This window comes from Oncorhynchus mykiss, chromosome 12 (genome assembly GCF_057628025.1).
Source record: "Oncorhynchus mykiss isolate SJ-2025 chromosome 12, ASM5762802v1, whole genome shotgun sequence".
NCBI lineage: Eukaryota > Metazoa > Chordata > Actinopteri > Salmoniformes > Salmonidae > Oncorhynchus > Oncorhynchus mykiss.
In genome coordinates, this window is record NC_143033.1 from 81030472 (window position 1) to 81053143 (window position 22672).

The following is a 22672-nucleotide window of genomic DNA, read 5'->3' on the forward strand; positions in this document are numbered from 1 at the left end:
CCTTGACCTGCCTTTCTCTGAAACGGACACTTCTGTCTTCAGCAACATACCCCTACAGCAGGGTTCCCCAACTGGCAGCCTGCGTGCAAATTTACACACACAGCTTTTCCCACCAATACTACATATTCCTTTGTCTCATGCCCTCCTGCACACTAATCACATCTCCTTCCTACACACTGCTGCAACATGACCATAAGCTTGGCACCTAAAACACTGTAATAGTTTTGGGACAAAAGCGGTCACGGAATAACTGACACATCCTAACTCGACATCCACTGGGCTTGCGTTGCACCAAACGGCTGGTGTCAGAACCTAACCCCACCCCAGTTAGCGCTCCTTTCAAAGAAGCCCTGCTCCCGAGAGCAAAGCAAGTCACACGTCTTTTCAAGAGTCCACTTCGAGTTCCTTTCACAGATTCAACAGTCCCCAACCCCTTCTCCACCCAACCTGAGACCACGTATGGATCAGCCAAAAGGAAAAGATCTCACTCGCACTGGGCCAGAATCATTGGGGCGAGGCTCGAACTCTGCGGTCTTCACCACACCTGCCACCGCAGGTAATTCACCCTCACGCTCGTCACATTCAATTTCTGAGCTACCAGGGTATTTTTTTGTTTTTGTACTTGACGCCAATCTTCCACACCATACCGCTTCCCTAATGTCATTTCCTTCTCCGTCGCTGTCAATATCCACATCTCCACGATCTTTCCGCTCCTCTATACGCTGTAGTAGCAAACTGTTCAAATGGTAACTGTAACCATGTCGCATCAACTCAAAAAGCTCTTCACCTCAGTTACGTCAATCGTCAGTTAGCCTAGTAAATGAATGCATACGTCATCATCTACCGCACTGGAGGCCAATTTACAAAAACAATATCCTCATCACTGGCTTTTTCAAATACAGGTGTCCCCATTTTATTTGTAGTGCAAAATACTAGAATAGACTGGACTACAAACTTGTCCTTCACCTTATTTTTTTATATAACCCTTTATGCACCGATTTAAAAAGTTATACAAAGAAAAAGACAGATATAAAAATAAAAAGCCATTCACACCATGCATGCTAGAGTTACAAAAAAAAAAGTGTTGAGTCCTTCATTTAGGAGGGTGTTTTGCTTTTGCCCGACACTTCAGCAAATGGTTACAGTGTCTTAGTACAAGGCGTGGATGGTGGTAGGCATGGTAGGTCTGGCCGGGCCAGCTAGGTAGGTCCGTCCAGCCTGATAGCTAAGTATCTAGTACCAGTCGGCCGGCTGGTCCAATCCGGCTGACCAATCCTATCTATCCGGCTGGACCTTATTTTGTAACAGTTGGCCGGACAGATTGGATTAGATGGTCCACCTGGCCGGACCTAGCTATCTGGCTGACCGGACCTAGCTGTCTGGCTGACCGGACCTAGCTATCTGGCTGACCGGACCTAGCTATCTGGCTGACCGGACCTAGCTATCTAGTCGGCCTGCCTATCTGGTTCTATCGACAATTAAAATATCCTTATCATGCTTCCACCACCTACTAACGTTGTTCAAGATGTACCCAACATGTTGAACATCTCATTCCAAAATCATGGGCATTTATATAAAGTTTGTCCCTCCCTTTGCGGCTATAACAGCCTCCACTCTTCTGGGAAGGCTTTCCACTAGATGAAACATTGCTGCAGGGACTTGCTTCTATTCAGCCACAAGAGCCTTAGTGAGGTCGGCACTGATGTTGGGCGATAAGGCCTGGCTCACAGTCGGCATACCAATTCATCCCACATATAATCTAGTCTTTGTCATTATGACTAAAATATCATAAAGTCACATTTTTGTCAGTTGAATAATAATTTAGTGTAGTTATTTTCAAAATGATGCAAATAGTGGTTTAGTCAACTAAATGTCCTTTTATTTTAGTCACATCACATTTGTATTACCTCATTAACTTATAGTAAACATAAATCACTTACTTCCATGTGCACATACATAGCCTTGTCCTACCAACATATATTTCTGCTGTTGGGAAGTGAGTAGGATGTTATGCAGAAAAATGACAAACATAAGAATACATAACAAATTCAGCCTACATAGATACTGCACATTACATAAAAAAAAAACTGAAACACGCTTGACAGTAGCAAAATCACCAGTGTTACAGGATTTGGTTTTTCCATTTTATATTTAAAGGTTGGACATTAGCAAGTGGGGCACACTGATTGGTGTCACCTTGTTAGTCAGTCTGTATTACACCTGTGCTGGTTGGTCATCTCATTAGAAGGGAGGTGTTTCACCTGTGCTGGCCTAGGGGCTATTTAAGAGTGGCTGGCCCAGCATTCCAGTTGTCTTGCGAGACCTCCCTATTTGATTTGATTTCTCAACAAACAATCCTTTATCTGATCTTCTCTGATTTCGTTGTGCTTCACCTTTTTTGGCCAGTTTGGATTAGTCGGCCCAACAGGTAGGTAGGTCTGGCCAACTGGCCCTACCTATCTGGCCGGCAGAACCTTCGCTATAAAAACTCAGCAAAAAAAGCGTCCCTTTTTCAAGACCCTGTCTTTCAAAGATAATTAGTAAAAATCCAAGTAACTTCACTGATCTTCATTGTAAAGGGTTTAAACACTGTTTCCAATGCTTGTTCAATGAACCATAAACAATTAATGAACATGCACCTGTGGAACGGTCGTTAAGACACTAACAGCTTACAGATGGTAGGCAATTAAGGTCACAGTTATGAAAACTTAGGACACTAAAGAGGCCTTTCTACTGACTCTGAAAAACTCCTAAAAGAAAGATGCCCAGAGTCCCTGTTCGTCTGCGTGAATGTGCCATAGGCATGCAGATGTGGCCAGGACAATAAATTGCAATGTCCGTACATGAGACGCCTAAGACAGTGCTACAGGGAGACAGGACGGACAGCAGATAGTCCTCGCAGTGGCAGACCACGTGTAACAACACCTGCACAGGATTGGTACATCCGAACATCACACCTGCGGGACAGGTACAGGATGGAAACAACTGCCCGAATTACACCAGGAATGCACAATCCCTCCATCAGTGCTCAGACTGTCCGCAATAGGCTGAGAGAGGCTGGACTGAGGGCTTGTAGAGCTATTGTAAGGCAGGTCCTCACCAGACATCACCGGCAACAACGTCGCCCATGGGCACAAACCCACCGTCGCTGGACCAGACAAGACTGGCAAAAAGTACTCTTCACTGGCGATTAATGGTTTTGTCTCACCATGGGTGGTGTTCAGATAAGCGTTTATCCTCGAAGGAATGAGCGTTATACCGAGGCATGTACTCTGGAGCTGGATCGATTTGGAGGTGGAGAGCCCGTCATGGTCTGGGGCGGTGTGTCACAGCATCATCGGACTGAGCTCGTTGTCATTGCAGGCAATCTCAACGCTGTGTGTTACAGGGAAGACATCCTCCTCCCTCATGTGGTACCCTTCCTGCAGGTTCATCCTGACATGACCCTCCAGCATGACAATGCCACCAGCCATACTGCTCGTTCTGTGCGTGATTTCCTGCAAGATAGGAATATCAGTGTTCTACCATGTCCAGCGAAGAGCCCGGATCTCAATCCCATTGTGTACGCCATTCCCCCCAGAAATGTCCGGGAACAGATGTGCAGGTGCCTTGGTGGAATAATTGGGTAACATCTCACAGCAAGCACTGGCAAATCTGGTACAGTCCATGAGGAGGAGATGCACTGCAGTACTTCATGCAGCTGGTGGCCACACTAGATACTGACAGTCACTAGATACACCCCCCCCCCCTCATCACCTGATGAGCAGGTATCCACAGTTTTGGTCATGTAGTGTATATTGCCAGTGCCAACATTTCATACTGCAAATGTTGGTACTGGCCTTATATCATGTCTAAAAGACACTGTCCATTTCCAATATATTTAAGCAGTGATTTACATCATCAAAATGACAGGTTGAAATCAACACCAACAAACGATGGAGAGGAATCTCTAGCACTGTTAGGCCGTCCCGAGTTCAACGGGTCGGCGTTTCAGCAATGTAACAGCATGTCCAATTAGTGATGGTAAATGCCCATTGCGATATTTCCATTACATATACAGTATATTGCCAGTTTCAACATATTATACTGCAATTGGACAGTGTCCATTGCCAGTATATTTGAATAGGAATTTACCATCACGAAATGGACAGACTGAAATGACCGCCTAAGAGTGAGGGAGAGGAAACACTGTTTGACTGTATATTGTTAATGGACATGTGTGAAATTGCTGGATATTGGGCGGGAACTGGAACACGCTGTTATACCCGTCGATCCAGAGCATCCAAACACGCTCAACGGGTGACATGTTTGGTGAGTATGCAGGCCATGGAAGAACGGGGACATGTTCAGCTTCCAGGAATTGTCTACAGATCCTTGCAACGTGGGGCCGAGCATTATTATTCTGAAACATGAGGTGATGGCGGATGAATGGCACAACAATGGTCTCAGGATCTCGTCACGGTATCTCTGTGCATTCAAATTGCCATTGATAAAATGCAATTGTGTTCATTGTCCGTAGCTTATGCCTGCCCCTACCATAACCCCACCACGGGGCACTCTGTTCACAAAGTTGTCATCAGTAAACTGCTCACCCACACATCATCATACACGTGGTCTGCTGTTATGAGGCCTGTTGGACATACTGCCAAATTGTCTAAAACAACATTGGTAGAAAAATGTACATTCAATTCTCTGGCAAAAGCTCTGTAGGACATTCCTGCAGTAAGCATGCCAATTGCACGCTCCCTCAAAACTTGAGACATCCATGGCATTGTGTTGTCACAAAACTGTACATTTTAGTGGCCTTTTCTTGTCCCCAGGACAAGGTGCACCTTTGTAATGATCTTGCACTTTAATCAGCTTCTTGATATGCCACCCCTGTCAGGTGGATGGATTGTCTTGGCAAAGGAGAAATGTTTACTAACAGGAATGTAAACAAATTTGTGCACAACATTTGAGAGATGTGCGTATGGAACATATATGGGATCTTTTATTTCAGCTCATGAAACCAACACTTTGCATATGGCGTTTATATTTGTTCAGTAGAGTTTAAGCCCTTTAACTGCATGTCCAATTTGTGATGGTAAATGCCAATTGTAATATATTGCTAATGGACAGTGTCAAGTTATACTGCAATTGGACAGTACATTGACAGATTTCCAGTCAAGACAAGGACAGGTTGAATTGCGCAGGCCCCATCTCAGTACTAGAACATAACAGTTCAGTTGGAATGTTGATTTACTACTTTGAAATTAAAAGTCACCTTTGTAATGATCTTGCACTTTCCTGATTTAATACCAAATAAACAACAAATAAACACCAAATCTACTTAAAGAGTAAAACACTAAGTGAAGTTAAATGTACACACAGTTGTGGTTTCATAGGCTGGCAAATAACATTGCACAGATAGTTACACACTTAAGAGGGTTAGGTACAAGTCATAGAGAGCAGTTTGGGTACCAAAAAGAAGTTCCATGTTTAAGTGGATACTGTCAAAAGTAATCAGATAGATGTAGTGTTCAACAATAGCACTGTCCTTCACAGGTTCATCTTGAGAAAATGATAGGTAAAAATGTACATAAATTCAGTTGTAAATAATTCTGACATTAAAAGAGTACACATTGTCTGTTCATTAGCTAGGTAAGTTCCAGTGTCAGCGAACAGAAGCATCTATAGTTGAGTGTTTCTGCTGAGAACGAGAGAAAAGCTACATACCATTGCTACCTTGAAACCTTATTTCCTTTCAGGATTACACAGTAACAACATCCAGTGTGGCCACATATCAATTAAATGTGAATCAATAACCCCACATTCTGGTTCTCCCAAGCACCAGCGTTTCCTACATTCACATCAGTCTAAAGTGATGTGTGCAACCAATTATAATTCTTAAAAACACCCTGTAACTCTTTAGAGGGGACAAATTAAAGTTAAAAAGAACAACATCTAGTCCATCATTCAAATAATACATTCCCATATTAGAGCTTTAAACAAAAGCTTGTTCAATAGTCTGTGTGAATACTACCAGTCAAACGGTCCTGACAGAAGAGGACCCATATCTTCTAGTCTTTCAGAACTTCTACCATTACATGTGAACACCACACAGGAATTTGATACTAAAGTCTTTAAAAGTAGATAGGTTAACAGAGGAAATTAACCATAATCAAGAAGGGAGGGAGTGCTTTTCTGTACATTATTATACAGACTAACACAACTACAAAATGCGCAGGTTCATTTTGAAAAATAAAAAAAAATGTCTAGAAAGCTATTCTTCCTGCTCTTCAAACAATAAAACAACTCATAACAAATGAAGAAAAATCAAGTAGATGATACAGCTTGAAAGAGTAAACACAGAGAAATAAAGAGGTCATGACTGTGTGTGCAGAGAAAGTGTTCCTCTCATATCGAAGACATTATTGAGCTCTTCTAGATCAGGGGCGCCAAACCCATTTTGCCCCTTGGGCCACATTCAGTCTCCAACAACATTTCCTCGCCATCAAAATTGGCAAAAAGTGATGCTCCCTGACTGTCATTTTGATGATTATTAGTGAGCTGGACAGTCAAACTGTATGAATGTAGGTCCATACGCATTTCTACAGTTTCAAACATGGTTTTAATCATTGAAAAAGAATATCGAGTACACCCCCCAAAAAAAACATATCTGGATCTGGATGACACCCCTGTTCTAGCGCTTCACCAGTCTCTTTCCCCAAGTACATTTAAAAGTGTCAGAGACACAGCACAAGCCATAATCTCCAAATGACTTGGGCACAAATTAATACAAATCGCACAAATTCACCATGATCTCAACCCATAGGTCTCTCTTATTAGTGTTTCCATGTCAGAGTAAGAGGATAATATCTATTTAGCCTGGCAGTGGGCTGGACAATAAGGGTGAAAATATATAGTAGTAGTAGTAGGGGGAAGGTAAAGACCCCTGCCCTATTGACAGCAGAAATCATCGCTTTCCATCTCGGTCATCATTGTGGCCTTCCAAAGCATTGATTCTCATAATATCCTAATCTAAACCTTAAGAAAACATCAAATACATTATAGCTAAAAAGAGGGCTTGAAAGAAATGGAGGGACTGAATGACAAACATTGTCTAAGAATTCCATGACAAAGGATTAGTCACTCAGCTTCTTTCTATCCACTTCATGTTCCTTCATTCCAGCGCTCATTTAGACCCAAGACTCATCTTTGTTCAAAAGTCCTGGCAGCTTTGAAAGCACTTGAAGGTGCATTAAGTAGCTCTGCATCACGGACACTCCAGAAAATCATGTAATAGAGATGCCCAGCAGGGGGCAGCAGCAGCAATCTTCACAAAACACCAAGAGGAGAAGGCATCAGAGCAGTGAGAGTGGGAGTACGGAAGAAGTGAACACTAAGATATAGACAATGTTTTGCCTCATTTTCACATCCTCCCCCAGAGTTGATATGTCTTATCTGGGCTGGTGGCGGGCTGCGAGGCCTCTCCTGGCGTGGGTGGACTGCCTCTGCTGGGCCAAGAAGGACTGGGCCTGGTTGGACGGACCCGACCGCTCTCCCACCACCTTCTGATGTAGGGCCATACCCTGGGGAGGGAGAGAGAAAAATAAAGCCATAAGACAGGTAAATGTCTTACTACCATAAAAACCAAGACCATTATAAGTCATTGCACAGCATTGTAGCACCTATCATGCCAACTGCTTTAATACTATGTAGATTAGGCAGATATGGAAAGGTTTACTTACTCACCATGTTGTACCAGGCACTGATTATGAGTTTCTCCTCCTGGTCATGTCTGGACCTGCTCTTCTCATAGTCATGCTGCACACAGAGGAGTTGTTCATGCATATGGAGGGTCAGAAATGCACCACTCATCTGCATCTCGTCAGTCAATGTAGAGTGTCTCTTACCTCCAGGTGCTGGATCTTCCGGTCTCTCTCAGTCAACTGGTTCTTGAGGGCCTGAACATCAGGAGACACAGTCAGAGGTGGCTGCTTGGGGTCCAGAGTCTTGATCACCTTCACAATGAACACAAACACACATATACTTGGTGCGGAAATTCTCAACTATGTCACAATGTGCATGACAATCTTTGACATCGATATCTGCAACTCAGATTTAAGGCAGCGGCCAAGCACCGTGGTGCTGATGAGTGTTGACTGACCGTCCTGGCCTTCTCCACATAGCGCTTGTAGCGTTGCTCCATCAGCTTCATATCCTCATCCTTCTTCTTCAGGATCTCCTGCAGCTCATCGATCTTCTTCGCCACTGACAGGAGGGAGGTTGAAGAGGAAATATTAACGGCATTTTCAGAGCTTGAAAATGCTCTTAGATTGATACTATTTGATAGCACTTCTCCCAAGGGCAGGAAATAAGAGGCTGCTCACTGTTGCCGTCCGCTTTTGGCTCCAGGTCATCAATGACCTCTCTCTTCTTCTGCAGGTCTGAGTGGGCCTCATGGAGCTTCTCCCTGGGACGAGGACAGAGGAAAAGCATGGAGAAGCCGGACGTGCAAGAATCTACAGAGCGGTAATAATACTCCCTTCACAGGTGCAGTGTGCAAGCATCAGTGATAATAGTACTCACAGGTGCTCCTCAAGCTTCTTCTTCAGCAGGGAGGACTGAACGGAAAGGAAGAAAGTCAGTCAACACTCAAACTACAGAGAAACAGACTTCTGTCAGACAGAGACACAAATAATAAGCATAATACACAACTGAAGTAGTTAAAGTCAAATCAGAGCCCAGGCAGGGATGGGCTGTACTTACGATGGCCTGATTGGCCGAATGTCGGTCGGTGGGGGCAGACGGAGAGACAGAAGGGTAGGCGTTAATGGTGAATCAACACAGCAGACAAGGGTTAAAGTTCCCACACAAAATCTCAGAGAGCAGTCACAGGCAGGCAGTCAACGGAGGGGAGAGAAGGATACAGTCTACAACAGTCCTCAAGGACTATATTGAGGTCTAGGTCTCTTTTTCCAATTATAATGACTACAAAATAAATGATAAAAAAAACAAAAACATATTTGAACTAAGATGGTCAACCGATTAAGAGAGATTGGTCCTTTCATTCCTGATTCCTATACATTTTCAGTATACTGTCGTCTTTGATTGGAGAAGACTGGGTCCACTCAGTGATTGGTATGGACAAGGTAACAGGATGTTTAGAGGAGGAGAGGGGTAAATGAGGAGGGTCTGTCTCTCCACTCACATCCTCAGCCTTGCTGCCCTGCTCCTGTAGAGCCTTCTGGAGATCCTCCACCTGGGACCGCAGCTCAGAGATCTGCTGCTGGTTCAACCTGGAAGGAGGAGAGACAGAACAAATAAGAAAAGGGGAAAGGAAGAGAAAGAGGAAATTCGATTAAGCTGGTTTTGATGAGTGAGTGGGAGAGGCTGGCGACGCATACAATGTCACATCAGCTGCTGCATTAGTCCACTCTAGAGGTGTCCCACCCACCCACTCCCCTCTGTGTGTTGTGGTTCATTAGGGAAAGACTGAGCCACTTCAGCCATACTCCACAGCTCGGGATGCTCTCCTCCTGCTGCTGAAGATGGCTGCCTGCCTCCCACACTCTGGACCCATCGTCACACACACGATCCACTCAGAAAAACCGCCCACCCACAACACACACGCGTGCTGTACGGACAGCCGGGGGACAATCTGGCTCATTGCTGTCCATCCTCTGCTCCGGCCCACACAACACAACTCAACACACAGACCAGAGAGTAAGCTGACATTTAGCTAGATCGCTCCTCCGTTTAGCCAAATGTGAAACTCAAAACAGAAACTCTGGCAATATATACTGTGACTAATATCGTCACGGACTGACCTTGATACATACAATCAAATCACAATGTGCATAACTAAAAACGCTTTATTTTACTTTTGTGGATGAGATGCAGTGGTATTCGTATAGAACGTATCTTTTATTTTACGCATGCCTAAACACACACACACACCTGTTTTGTGTCTCCAGGGTGTTCTGGCTGCGTTGAGACTCCTCCAGCTGACCCTGTACCTCCACCAGTCTCTGTCTGTAGCTCTCCTCCTGGACACACAGCATCTTGTTCTCACTCTGCAGACGCACCACCGTCTCCCTGTGGAAGCAGAAGGGATGAGGTCAAAGAGAGAAGGCAGGGAAGTGGGGCAGAGAGGCAAAGGTCTGTACACTACACACCAACAGAAGTATTCAACTCCACCTCAGCCAATTTAACAGCAGTGCCATCTGACAGAGCCATTCTATTCGTGGACCCAATGGCACATTCTGGTTCTAAAAATAGTGTGGCTGAGGAATAAGACCTTTGCCATTTATCACAGCTGAACACTAGGTTTGGGCGGATATAGATTTCCATATCGTTCCTGAAGCATACCGGGTTTACGGCATTAACGTCAGTGCACACAAAGGGCATAATTTCTGTTCAAATGCTATCAAAGTACTAGCGAATTCCCATAGCGAACGTTAGCTAAATGCTAACAAGCGCAAGCGAACATAAACTAAAAGTAAAGACAGTTCTACAACTTTATGAGCTGGGTTCTATCTCAAAAGGCTACTCACACTTAATCTAGGAGGGTGATTGATTGTCTCTGCTGTAACCAAGAAGCTTGATCTTGCAAGCTAGCCACCTATAGCTAGCAGGTTAGCAAACCAAATGCATAGCTGGAGAAAATGTATTTGGCATTAAGATCGTTAACGTATAGATATATTTACCTGGCAAACATTAGGAGTGAATTTCAAGTCTAACTTGATCAGCTCTTGTACTGCTCGACAGTGGACGTCACGAAACTTCAGTTTGCTCCACATGCTCTTAATAAACAAATATACCATGTGACTGGCTCAACTGAATTGTAGTTTAAAAATTTTAAAAATCGAAACACCCCGGTACCACCCAAGCCTAAAGTTGAAAATGACCAATTGAATTCTGACACCACTGTGTGTCTATTGATAGGTCAGATAGGTGTTATCTAACAGATGAAGCTTTCACTCAGTCTCACATACTTGAACTCTGTGGGCATCATCTCAGAGGCCAGGTTTCCCACTGTGCCAGAGTCCTCACATAATCCACCTGAAGGGGAGAGAGAGAGCCAAGATGTCAGGGGAAAATATATCACATTTGTTCTGACAGTAGTCTTATCAACTGCCACAAAAGGTCAAACAACCCCCCTCTACCATCTTGTCATTTAGAAAAACAGAGGCTGAAGGTGCAGGATGTTAGCTGTGTCCATTGGACTCACCTGGTTGATTGAGGCCCTTCTGTTGGACCTGTGCACACCTGAGCTCATCATTGGTTTCCCGTAGTGTGTCTCGCTCTGAGATCAAACGCTGGAAAACACATTGGGATAACGTGGGGATTAGACTGCACTCAATCTGATCCTACTAGAAGTGTTCAAAGTGACTGCCTCAGAATTTCAGAGATTTTAAATCCACATCCACTTTGACATCATGCCCTTTTAAGTAATACATCTTAGTCTGGAAAGGAGTCGTCCCCGGCCATCCTCTCTCACCTCTTTCTCCTTAAGCAGGGCGTCATACTTGTCCTGAAGGTTCTTGTACTCAAACTGCCACTTCTCAGCCTTCAGTGCCTCTGACGAATGCTTGGTGTGAAGCTCATGGACCTGACAGCAGGGAGGCAAACACATTCAGGGTCTGAAGAGAGGTCGTGTCATACACACATCCATCTCCACACCTTTGTTAACCCTCCCCCATTCTCTAGCCCTCTCTGCCCACCTGTCTCTTGTAGGTGTCCAGCTGGGTGCGGACTGAGTTGGCCCTGCGTAGCTCCTCCTCCAGCTCACATGTGCGCTGCATGTAGACAGTGTTGCGCTCCTCCAGCAGACGCACCTGTCTGCGCAGGTCCCCCAGGTCCTCCAGCTTGCGCTTGTACGTCTCTACCAGCGCCTCCAGCCGGCTCACTCGGTCAGACGAATGCCTGTAGGAGGGGAGAGGGTGAGATGGGGAAGCCGTTTTGAGGATGGGACAGGAAAGGAGAGAAGGATAGGAGGCCACAGACTGCTGAGAGGCTGCTCTCCCCCTGGGCTCACCGGAGGATGTCCATCTCATCTTTGAGAGACTGGGCCTCCTGGGCGAGGCTGGTCAGTTCATCGTTACGGTGAGTGAGGTCCAAAACGTCACGCTCCAGAATCTCCCCTCGCACACGCATGTCATCTCGGCTGTTCTCTAGTCTGTGTCACAAACAGGGGGCAAACAGAAAATGATAAATTCATTGTATCAAAAGAGTAGAATGCATTTAGTTTGGAAGTCTGTGTTGAGGATATGACTCTGACCTGTAGTTCTCCTCCTGTAGCTGCTCCATCTGGCTCTGCAGCAGCAGCAGCTTCTTGCCAGTGATGGTGGTAGAAGCATCCTGTGGGTCACTGAGGCTGAGCTTCTCCCTCAGGGACTGTGTCTCCACCTGCAGGGACGACTTCTCCTCCAGGACGGCTGCCAACTGAGGACCAAACACACACACACAGACAGAGTCAGGGGTGGAGAGGCAGAGAGAGAACCAGACAAAGTGGCATGTAACCAAGACTAGAGAGGGAGGAGACCTAGAGACAAATGAACAAACAGTCACACATTGAGTCATAGAAAGTGCTGAGCACAGAAAAAGGACACACTTCAAAATGCAGAACACCGCCAAAAAAAAAAAACATATTTACTCATGAAAATGCAGAATAGAAAAAAGACACTCCACAAATGCTGAAGAAAAAAGAGCCACACTCACATATCCAGCAATAGACACTGTACAATGCTTGCAAAACATGCTATGTTTTTCCATGAGGGTTGGTGGTAACTTCACATGCACAAACATCAACGCAGTTAGTCAGCTGGTCTGCTATGTTCAGTCGGGTGGGCCACTTTCTCAATGGAGCAGTTGTTAGCATTACCCCTCAAGGAGGGGAATAGAAAACCAGATGTCTGAGTCAGTCTGACTAACAGTTACAAAGTGGGGAGACTGGAGAGTGGGCTCAGAAAGGGATGTTGATTAAGGATTCGAGCTAGTGAGGCTTGATGAAAGATGAACTATCCTTGGGGTTATCATGGACAAGAATGTTGGTTGGTGGTTTAGGGTACGTCCACCCTGAATATGTTTGTGGGTTAGGCAAGCAGGCATGCCAATATAAAAAGGGGGCGTCTATTACTTACCTGTTGGACATCTTTCCAGTTTGAGCACAGCAAAACTCTACACTGAACTTTAAGGACAAATGGCTTGCTTTAGCATCATACCAGGGAGAAAGTAAAGAACTACATAAACTACTGAGAATTTCTTAATGTGTTTAATGTTAACATATTAAGAAATATGCTGAATACATAAGTGGTAATTGCCTTCTAATCCTAAATACTATACAATGTAATTATTGGGGATCAATGACTTAAGTCTTTGTACCCAATGACATTGCCTAATCAGAGGCAGCATTAACAGCACAGTTAGCACTGTTTCATAGAGAATAAGAGGATTCTAGTACCCAAAAGCCCATTTTAGCATGTGTAGCACCATTGAGAACTTTCCCCATTTTGAAGTAGTCAACTGGGTGTGGCTTCCTATTGGTTAAGAAAGGACCACATAATTCCATCCAGGACATCAGGAAGGATCAGCCAATTAATTATTTGTGAGCAAAAATTCCATAACTGCAGGTGGCAGTATGCACCCTTTCAGTTTCTTTACCAACTCATAAGTAGTAGAAGAAAATTGACTACTTCAAAATCAGCTGAGGCTGGTGGGAGGAGCTGTAGGAGGACAGGCTCATTGTAATGGCTGGAATGGAATGGCATCAATAATATGGTAACCACATGTTTGACTCTGTTCCTTTAATTCCATAACAGTCATTACAATGAGCCCAACATCATATAGCTCCTCCCACCAGCCTCCACTGTTCAAAATGGAGATGGCTTCAATGGTGCTGCCTGTGCACTCACAGAAGCCATAATGGGACAGATACAGAAAAAAAAGAGTCCTCTATCACTCTCTATGCACCATTTACACAACAAACCATCAGGGGGAATCAGTCAGACTGGACAACAATCCTCAGCTAAGCGAATAAATAGGGTCACTTCACTCATGGCAAAGAGCTGCAGATACACACTCAACATGCTAACTAACAAACAGTCCTCTCTGCCCACCTGGTGCTCCAGGTCCCGACAGCGCTGGCCCAGATCCTCCTTCGCCTCCACCTCCTCACTGAGAAAATAATACTTCCTGGACTGCAGACACGGAGAGAGGCACAAGGGAGGTTATAGACAGCACAGTGGGAGGTAGAGAACGAGAGAGAGAGAGAAAGAGAGAGAAAGAGAGAGAGCGAGCGAGAGATACCACGAAAGACAAGTAAATGAGACGGCAATTGAGGAATAGCGATAAAACCAACTTGCAGGGGAGTGAAAGTTTAATGTATTCAGAGAAGCAGAGTAAGAAGAGAGCGGGTCCCACCTGGTAGTCAAAGTCCCCGTAGGTCTCAGGACTTCCTGGAACAGTTGGCTCTTTAGCTAGGAGCTACACCACAACAAAACAGTCAATTGCTGGTTCAAACTCCAGAAAGACAGATCACATGGTGAAACCCATTGTCAATATAGAGGTAAGCAGGACAATAAGTGAGCTATTGCCTGTTTTAGTGTATATTGCTGTTAAATACAGAAAGGTTTCAGGGAGCAAAGAATTGTGCTTGAACAGTTGTAGCCAAAAATGTTGAGAATGACACAAATATTAATTTTCAAAGTCTACTGTCTCAGTTTGTATGATGGCAATTTGAATATACAGTGCCTTGCGAAAGTATTCGGCCCCTTTGAACTTTGAAACCTTTTGCCACATTTCAGGCTTCAAACATAAAGATATAAAACTATTTTTTTGTGAAGAATCAACAACAAGTGGGACACAATCATGAAGTGGAACGACATTTATTGGATATTTCAAACTTTTTTAACAAATCAAAAACTGAAAAATTGGGCGTGCAAAATTATTCAGCCCCTTTACTTTCAGTGCAGCAAACTCTCTCCAGAAGTTCAGTGAGGATCTCTGAATGATCCAATGTTGACCTAAATGACTAATGATGATAAATACAATCCACCTGTGTGTAATCAAGTCTCCGTATAAATGCAGCTGCACTGTGATAGTCTCAGAGGTCCGTTAAAAGCGCAGAGACCATCATGAAGGACAAGGTGACACACCAGGTCTGAGATACTGTTGTGAATAAGTGTAAAGCCCGGATTTGGATACAAAAAGATTTCCCAAGCTTTAAACATCCCAAGGAGCACTGTGCAAGCGATAATATTGAAATGGAAGGAGTAAACAGACCACTGCAAATCTACCAAGACCTGGCCGTCCCTCTAAACTTTCAGCTCATACAAGGAGAAGACTGATCAGAGATGCAGCCAAGAGGTCCATGATCACTCTGGATGAACTGCAGAGATCTACAGCTGAGGTGGGAGACTCTGTCCATAGGACAACAATCAGTCGTATATTGCACAAATCTGGCCTTTATGGAAGAGTGGCAAGAAGAAAGCCATTTCTTAAAGATATCCATAAAAAGTGTTGTTTAAAGTTTGCCACAAGCCACCTGGGAGACACACCAAACATGTGGAAAAAGGTGCTCTGGTCAGATGAAACCAAAATTGAACTTTTTGGCAACAATGCAAAACGTTATGTTTGGCGTAAAAGCAACACAGCTGAACACACCATCCCCACTGTCAAATATGGTGGTGGCAGCATCATGGTTTGGGCCTGCTTTTCTTCAGCAGGGACAGGGAAGATGGTTAAAATTGATGGAAAGACGGATGGAGCCAAATACAGGACCATTCTGGAAGAAAACCTGATGGAGTCTGCAAAAGACCTGAGACTGGGACGGAGATTTGTCTTCCAACAAGACAATGATCCAAAACATAAAGCAAAATCTACAATGGAATGGTTCAAAAATAAACATATCCAGGTGTTAGACTGGCCAAGTCAAAGTCCAGACCTGAATCCAATCGAGAATCTGTGGAAAGAACTGAAAACTGCTGTTCACAAATGCTCTCCATCCAACCTCACTGAGCTCGAGCTGTTTTGCAAGGAGGAATGGGAAAAAATTTCAGTCTCTCGATGTGCAAAACTGATAGAGACATACCCCAAGCGACTTACAGCTGTAATCACAGCAAAAGGTGGCGCTACAAAGTATTAACTTAAGGGGGCTGAATAATTTTGCACGCCCAATTTTTCAGTTTTTGATTTGTTAAAAAAGTTTGAAATATCCAATAAATGTCGTTCCACTTCATGATTGTGTCCCACTTGTTGTTGATTCTTCACAAAAAAATACAGTTTTATATCTTTATGTTTGAAGCCTGAAATGTGGCAAAAGGTCGCAAAGTTCAAGGGGGCCGAATACTTTCGCAAGGCACTGTACTCCAGAATGTTACAAAGAGTGATCAGATGAATTGCAATTAATTGCAAAGTCCCTCTTTGCCATGCAAATGAACTGAATCCCCAAAAAACATTTCCACTGCATTTCAGCCCTGCCATAAAAGGACCAGCTGACATCATGTCAGTGATTCCCTCGTTAACACAGGTGTGAGTGCTGACGAGGACAAGGCTGGAGATTACTCTGTTATGCTGATTGAGTTCGAATAACAGACTGGAAGCTTCAAAAGGAGGGTGGTGCTTGGAATCATTGTTCTTCCTCTGTCAACCATGGTTACCTGCAAGGAAACATGTGGCGTCCTCATTGCTTTGCACAAAAAGGGCTTCACAGGCAAGGATATTGCTGCCAGTAAGATTGATTTAGGTACAACCATTTATCGGATCATCAAGAACATCAAGGAGAGCGGTTCAAATGTTGTGAAGAAGGCTTCAGGGCGCCCAAGAAAGTCCAGCAAGTGCCAGGACCGTCTCCTAAAGTTGATTCAGCTGCGGGATCGGGGCACCACCAGTACAGAGCTTGCTCAGGAATGGCAGCAGGCAGGTGTGAGTGCATTTGCACTCACAGTGAGGCAATGACTTTTCGAGGATGGCCTGGTGTCAAGAAGGGCAGCAAAGAAGCCACTTCTCTCCAGGAGAAACAACAGGGACAGACTGATATTCTGCTAAAGGTACAGGGATTGGACAGCTGAGGACTGGGGTAATGTAATTTTCTCTGATAAATACCCTTTCCGATTGTTTGGGGCATCCGGAAAAAAAGCTTGTCCGGAGAAGACAAGGTGAGCGCTACCATCAGTCCTGTGTCATGCCAACATTAAAGCATCCTGAGACCATTCATGTGTGGGGTTGCTTCTCAGCCAAGGGAGTGGGCTCACTCACAATTTTGCCTAAGAACACAGGTATGAATAAAGAATGGTACCAACACATCCTCAGAGAGCAACTTCTCCCAACCATCCTGGAACAGTTCGGTGACGAACAATGCCTTTTCCAGCATGATGGAGCACCTTGCCATAAGGCAAAAGTGATAACTAAGTGGCTTGGGGAACAAAATATTGATATTTTGGGTCCATGGCCAGGAAACTCCCCAGACCTTAATCCCATTGAGAACTTGTGGTCAATCAAGAGGCGGGTGGACAAACAAAAACCCACAAATTCTGACAAACTCCAAGCATTGGTTATGCTAGAATGGGCTGCCATCAGTCAGGATGTGGTCCAGAAGTTAATTGACAGCATCCCAGGGTGGTTTGCAGAGGTCTTGAAAAAGAAGGGTCAACACTGCAAATATTGACTCTTTGAATCAACTTCATGTAATTGTCAATAAAAGCCTTTGACACTTATGAAATGCTTGTAGTTATACTTCAGTATTCCATAGTAACATCTGACAAAAATATCTAAAGCCACTGAAGCACAAACTTTGGGGAAATTAATATTTATGTCATTCTCAACTTTTGGCCACGATGTGTAATCTCACAAAAGGACAGACAGATCTACAAAGAGGATAATATCAAAAAGACTGATCACTCACCTCCTGTATGGCTGTCATGACAACATGCTGGACAGACTCCTCCAGGGTCATTATCTGCTGGATTTGCTCTATGAGAACAAACATGGAGGAGTCCACTGAATATCACATTCACATCTGACAGTCAGACACTCAAACACACTGCTTTACACACAGTGCAACAGTTTCTCCTGCATTCACATCAAACCCACTAGCTTGTTCATCTGAGGATCACATTGTCTTTTAAAACTCTGTTTTATCATAATCTGTATACAGTACATGGTTGGGGCTTTGTAGGAACGAACCAATGAATGCTCAGTTTATCAACTCGTGATAATCAGGTCATTGCATTAATTCTGCATTTTCTCCATAGGTGACTTCCTGTTACCCAGCAGAGCCTCCTCTATCCCAGCTAACTCACCTTGCTTTTTCTCACAGCTGACTGCACAGCCAAGCACCAACTGCACCAGCTTGCCAAGTTCAGTCACATCTCCAAACTCCCCAATCAGATTGATGTCTGGTAGGTGCACGTCTGCTACCTGGTGGCCAAGCACCTGTTCATAGAAGGATGGAGACAATGGGGATTGTGAAAAAATATATGCATTGAGCAATGATATTTTAAATGGACTAAGACAGATGCAAACACTGAGGAACAACTGGAGGAGATTGAGCTCTTAAAAGAAATGGAAGAAACGTGCATATACCATCCATCCCTTCCGATATTTAATGAGGAAAAGCCTTTACTCACATCATGGTAATACTCAAGCATGCTCTGAAGAATCTTCTTCAGGTTGCTGACCTGGAGGAAAATGAAATACATCTGAGCTGGAGAACACAGGCATCTTTGCCTTGGTGAAAATAGACCATATTTAAACAGTAAGGCCAGTGGTCACTCTAGGTTGCCTAGGTGACAACCTAGAGGCACTGTGTTATATCCTTCTATCTCATACTGCACCTTGAGGCGCCAGTTGGCCTCACTCTCCTCCTTGATCCTGCCCAGCCATGCCTCATTAAACCAGGAGGGGTCTCTGTTAACGAGATGAAACACTTAACAATACATATTCTAGGGACATACAATACACAGGAAGCCACAGGGCAGAGTATTTCTAAACTGGAAAACACAAACTTCCTAATGTGACACTCAATGAATGTCACAACAAGCAAGCAATCATTGGAAACTTGCTTGAGGTCAGAATTGCCATTACCCAAGCACTGCTTGTTTCCAGTTCGATACATTTCTATGTGTGTGTGTGTGTGGACAGAAAGGCACACAAATACTACAGCAGATGAGGTATGAAGGTAATTTGGCTTGGACAGACAGTACCCTTAAATGGACAGGCACTTGCACAAAATCCCACCTGGGCACAATCTGCCAGACCCAGGCCTTGAGAAATACAGACCTATTCCCTATCAAGCGTAGGAATATAAATAAAACAGACTAACAGCCCATCCTCTAACTTTACAAAAAGGCTTTTGAATAGATGATTGAATTTGCTCTAATCAGGTTCTACTCAAAGTAGTTCAAGGCCCAGAACAAAATGTCAGTGTGCAACTGATAAGCAAATCGGTCTGTGAATTGAGGATGACTGGGATTGAACGTACTCCACAAATCTCTTACTATTGCCATTTGCTACTGTGACAGGGTAATGGCTTCTGCAAGTAAGGACCTTTTTCCTCGTTCATATGCTAGTCAGAACTAGGAAATTCGTAAATGTCCAACTCGCTAACTGGTTGCAGTTATACATGTGCCGCGTTCATCGAATCAGCAAGTCGGACATTTCTGAGTTTCCTAGTTCCGACTAACATGTGAACACTGCATACATCTCCCAGTTTTCCTACGCTTAGCTGTTGTCTACTCTTGTGTTAACCCACCACCACCATTATCACCAACCTCAAAACACACAAAAAATGTTGTGCCCTTACATCTTGTGTAGAACGTGTGCAATAGCCACTCCGCTCATCAGGTCCTGCTTGCTGGTGCATGAGGGCACCTGAAATGTCTGTAGCTGGAAGGGTTGGACATGATGAATGAGAAGAAAATGTGTTAGTGTGTCATTTATTATACTTCATGTCAATCAATTAGAAATCAACTGATCGAGAAGAGGAACAATGCAAATGTTACTGCCAACACGTTGGGCAAATTGCTTGCAATTTGGGGTTTTAGGATGGGTATCTATTTCAGCACTTTGTGACAACTGTTGATAAAAGAGGGCTTTATAAAATACATTTGATTGATTGTGCGGTCTAGAAGTGCTGGAAAGCCATTCTACTAATGTGCTGTACAGCGAAAGTGTTTGCTAACCACTAAATGATAGACCTCAGTTAGCAACTTAGCTAGCAATTTGTTTGTAAGAGATCATTCCACATTTCCAGCCAGTTTTAATATAGCCTAAACAACCTATATTTGGAGGGTTCATGGCTGAGTTTTTAAACTATGTACCATATTAATGGTACTTATCGTGGAGTTGAAAAACTTAGAAGCTAGCTAGGAGTGTGACTGGCTTGCTGTGGCTTGGCTAGACCTTCGTACTGATTGCATAAGATAGTGGCTAGCTCAGTTGCTGGCTGGAAACTTTGGAGCTTGTCCAAGACGACAATTTCTGATGTTTACAGTAGACCATAAAAACAATTTAGTTCGCTTTATTTGACAGTGACAGCTAGTTAATTGTTATTTTTATTTGAGCTGGTTCAAGGCACTACTAACTAAAATTCCAGGCTACATTTAATTGTAAAAACACCTCATTTAATTTCGCTAACTGCAAGCGAGGTCCTTTTGGATGACGACAGGCTAGCAAGACATCCCAGTTCCCTAACTTTGTAAAACTTACCCAATTTAGTAACGAATCGCATAGCTTTGCTTTATCCAGACTCATTTTGGTTTGTCTGACCGACACTCTGCAGTTAGCACACTAGCAATCGATTGGGAGACTTTCAGCTTCAAGTTTATTTTTAGCTTGCACTATCACGTCAGCAAACCTTGGCCTCCTGTTAGCTAGCTTGACTTTCGCGTTTTAGCTCCATAAACCATCCGAGTGAGACTCCGTATTAAGAACATTGTCATGGCAACAGATGACCGTGTTTACGTGTTGTTGTCACAGAGTTTCTAAACCCAGAGACGCACGCAACATCGCGAGACTTCCGGAACGCTTAGGAAGCAGACCAGGCCAGTGTTTGAGAAGTGACAAATTATTCCTTAGTTGTTAATTGTCTCTAAATCTAAAGGCACAACCTAGATTCGAGACAATGTACTAAGTATTTGAACATGTTATTACTCCAACCTCGTGAAAGTGACAAACGGACAGGTTTTGATTTATTGCACATGCGCAGCTTGGCGCGAGACAACCGTTACGCCCTAGTACGTGTTTCTGCGCATGAGCAGTTGTCGCGGTCACGTGCTAGTTGGAACGATGAAACTCTGATATTTCTAACATACTGATTCGTTGAACGCGGCACGTGTATAACTACAACCAGTTAGGAGGTCGGACATTTCCGAGTTTCCATGCCCGACGAACACTTGCACGCGGCACCAGCTATCCAACGTCGCCATGACATCGCCTACCAGCGTGATCAGGGGATTCTATTTGTTGTTGTTTCGCCTGTATGTTGCTCAAAACAGAGCGCGGTATTGTAGAGATCATTTGTGGGTGTTATATTGTGTATGTTTCGAAAACCTTTAGCATGCGTTTTTGGAATTAAAAAAGGAATTTGTTCGAAAATGTTCCACAAAAGAACAGTAGATGGCTCAAGTTGACAAAATGACACAGAACTGAGGAGTGAAGGTGTCTCGAGTCTTAACAAAACTGATCATGTAGCTAGCCTAGCAGAAACAAGTACATACATCAATTATGTTAAGCAATTAAAATAGAAAAACACTTCCCTCCAGTTGAAATGAAATAAAAATACAATCTCACATAATCAAAATGTGTTTATCTAGTGGCTGTTAATTAAGACACATTAATGTATCACAGCAATTAGCCCAATGGTTTTACAATTATTCCAGGGTCTACATTCACTGTGCCTAAGTGCTGATATATCGAGGCCATCTATTCTAGGCATATGCATAGCTCTCACATTGATCTGACTCCTGAGAAAATGTGCTTTATCAACTCAGTGTGAGGGCCTCCCAGTGTCATAACATGCAGACATACACTTATTTCCCTAAGTACTCTATCTCCCTGTTAACACCTCTTCCTTCTCACTCCAATACTCACAGTTCAACCTGATGTATTTGCCAACTTCCTGTTTGCTCTGGCCAGCCCAACAAGTCAGGCTTCCTCCATGGCCCACCCACTGTAGGCTACCTGCTCTCCTAGAACACCTACCTGTGTGACATGTCTGTTTCCCTTCCTACAGTGGCTTTGCAAAAGTATTCAAAAATCCCCCCTCCCCCCAAAGTCAATACTTTGTAGAGCCACCTTTTGCAGCAATTACAGCTGCAAGTCTCTTGGGGTATGTCTCTATAAACTTGGCACATCTAGCCACTGGGATTTTTGCCCATTCTTCAAGGCAAAACCGCTCCAGCTCCTTCAAGTTGGATGGGTTCCGTTGGTGTACAGCAATCTTTAAATCATACCACAGATTCTCAATTGGATTGAGGTCTGGGCTTTGACTAGGCCATTCCAAGACATTTAAATGTTTCACCTTAAACCACTCGAGTGTTGCTTTAGCAGTATGCTTAGGGTCATTGTCCTGCTGGAAGGTGAACCCCCATCCCAGTCTCAAATCTCTGGAAGACAAAACAGGTTTCCCTTAAAAATTCCCTTGTATTTAGCTCCATCCATCATTCCTTCATTTTAGACCAGTTTCCCA

General features: G+C 43.9%; 1 protein-coding gene across 3 annotated transcripts; it reads right to left on the reverse strand.

Moving 5' to 3' along the window:
• Positions 1-1857: 1857 nt before the first annotated feature.
• Positions 1858-21152, reverse strand: LOC110538478 (protein Hook homolog 2). Of its 3 annotated transcripts, XM_090193638.1 has the most exons (23): positions 20692-20876; positions 19787-19869; positions 18819-18891; positions 18612-18662; positions 18285-18417; positions 17888-17955; positions 14407-14469; positions 14103-14183; positions 13128-13174; positions 12266-12429; positions 12023-12163; positions 11709-11910; positions 11486-11596; positions 11216-11303; positions 10980-11046; positions 9943-10080; positions 9194-9281; positions 8572-8606; positions 8373-8455; positions 8150-8253; positions 7896-8003; positions 7731-7806; positions 1858-7571 (listed from the first exon to the last, which is right to left on the reverse strand). In XM_090193638.1, exons 10-23 carry the CDS (start codon positions 12292-12294, stop codon positions 7318-7320), a joined length of 1524 nt encoding a protein of 507 aa, XP_090049764.1. In that variant the 5' UTR covers positions 12295-12429; positions 13128-13174; positions 14103-14183; positions 14407-14469; positions 17888-17955; positions 18285-18417; positions 18612-18662; positions 18819-18891; positions 19787-19869; positions 20692-20876; the 3' UTR covers positions 1858-7317. The 3 variants fall into 3 exon arrangements, with proteins under 3 accessions (XP_090049764.1, XP_036794469.2, XP_036794467.2); XM_036938574.2 differs by lacking the exon at positions 13128-13174 and having other exon boundaries at positions 7735-7806; positions 20692-21152; XM_036938572.2 differs by lacking the exon at positions 13128-13174 and having other exon boundaries at positions 20692-21152.
• Positions 21153-22672: the final 1520 nt, after the last annotated feature.

What these genes read in the sequence shown, in the direction of transcription:
- LOC110538478 (XM_036938572.2), bottom strand. Translation starts at nt 20,736, where the DNA reads ATGAGTCTGGATAAAGCAAAGCTATGCGATTCGTTACTAAATTGG. An exon ending in CCCTGCTTAAGGAGAAAGAG is followed by an intron (nt 11,304 to 11,485) that starts GTGAGAGAGGAT and finishes TGTGTTTTCCAG; the next exon opens with CGTTTGATCTCAGAGCGAGA. An exon ending in ATGTGGAGAAGGCCAGGACG is followed by an intron (nt 8,004 to 8,149) that starts GTCAGTCAACAC and finishes TTCATTGTGAAG; the next exon opens with GTGATCAAGACTCTGGACCC.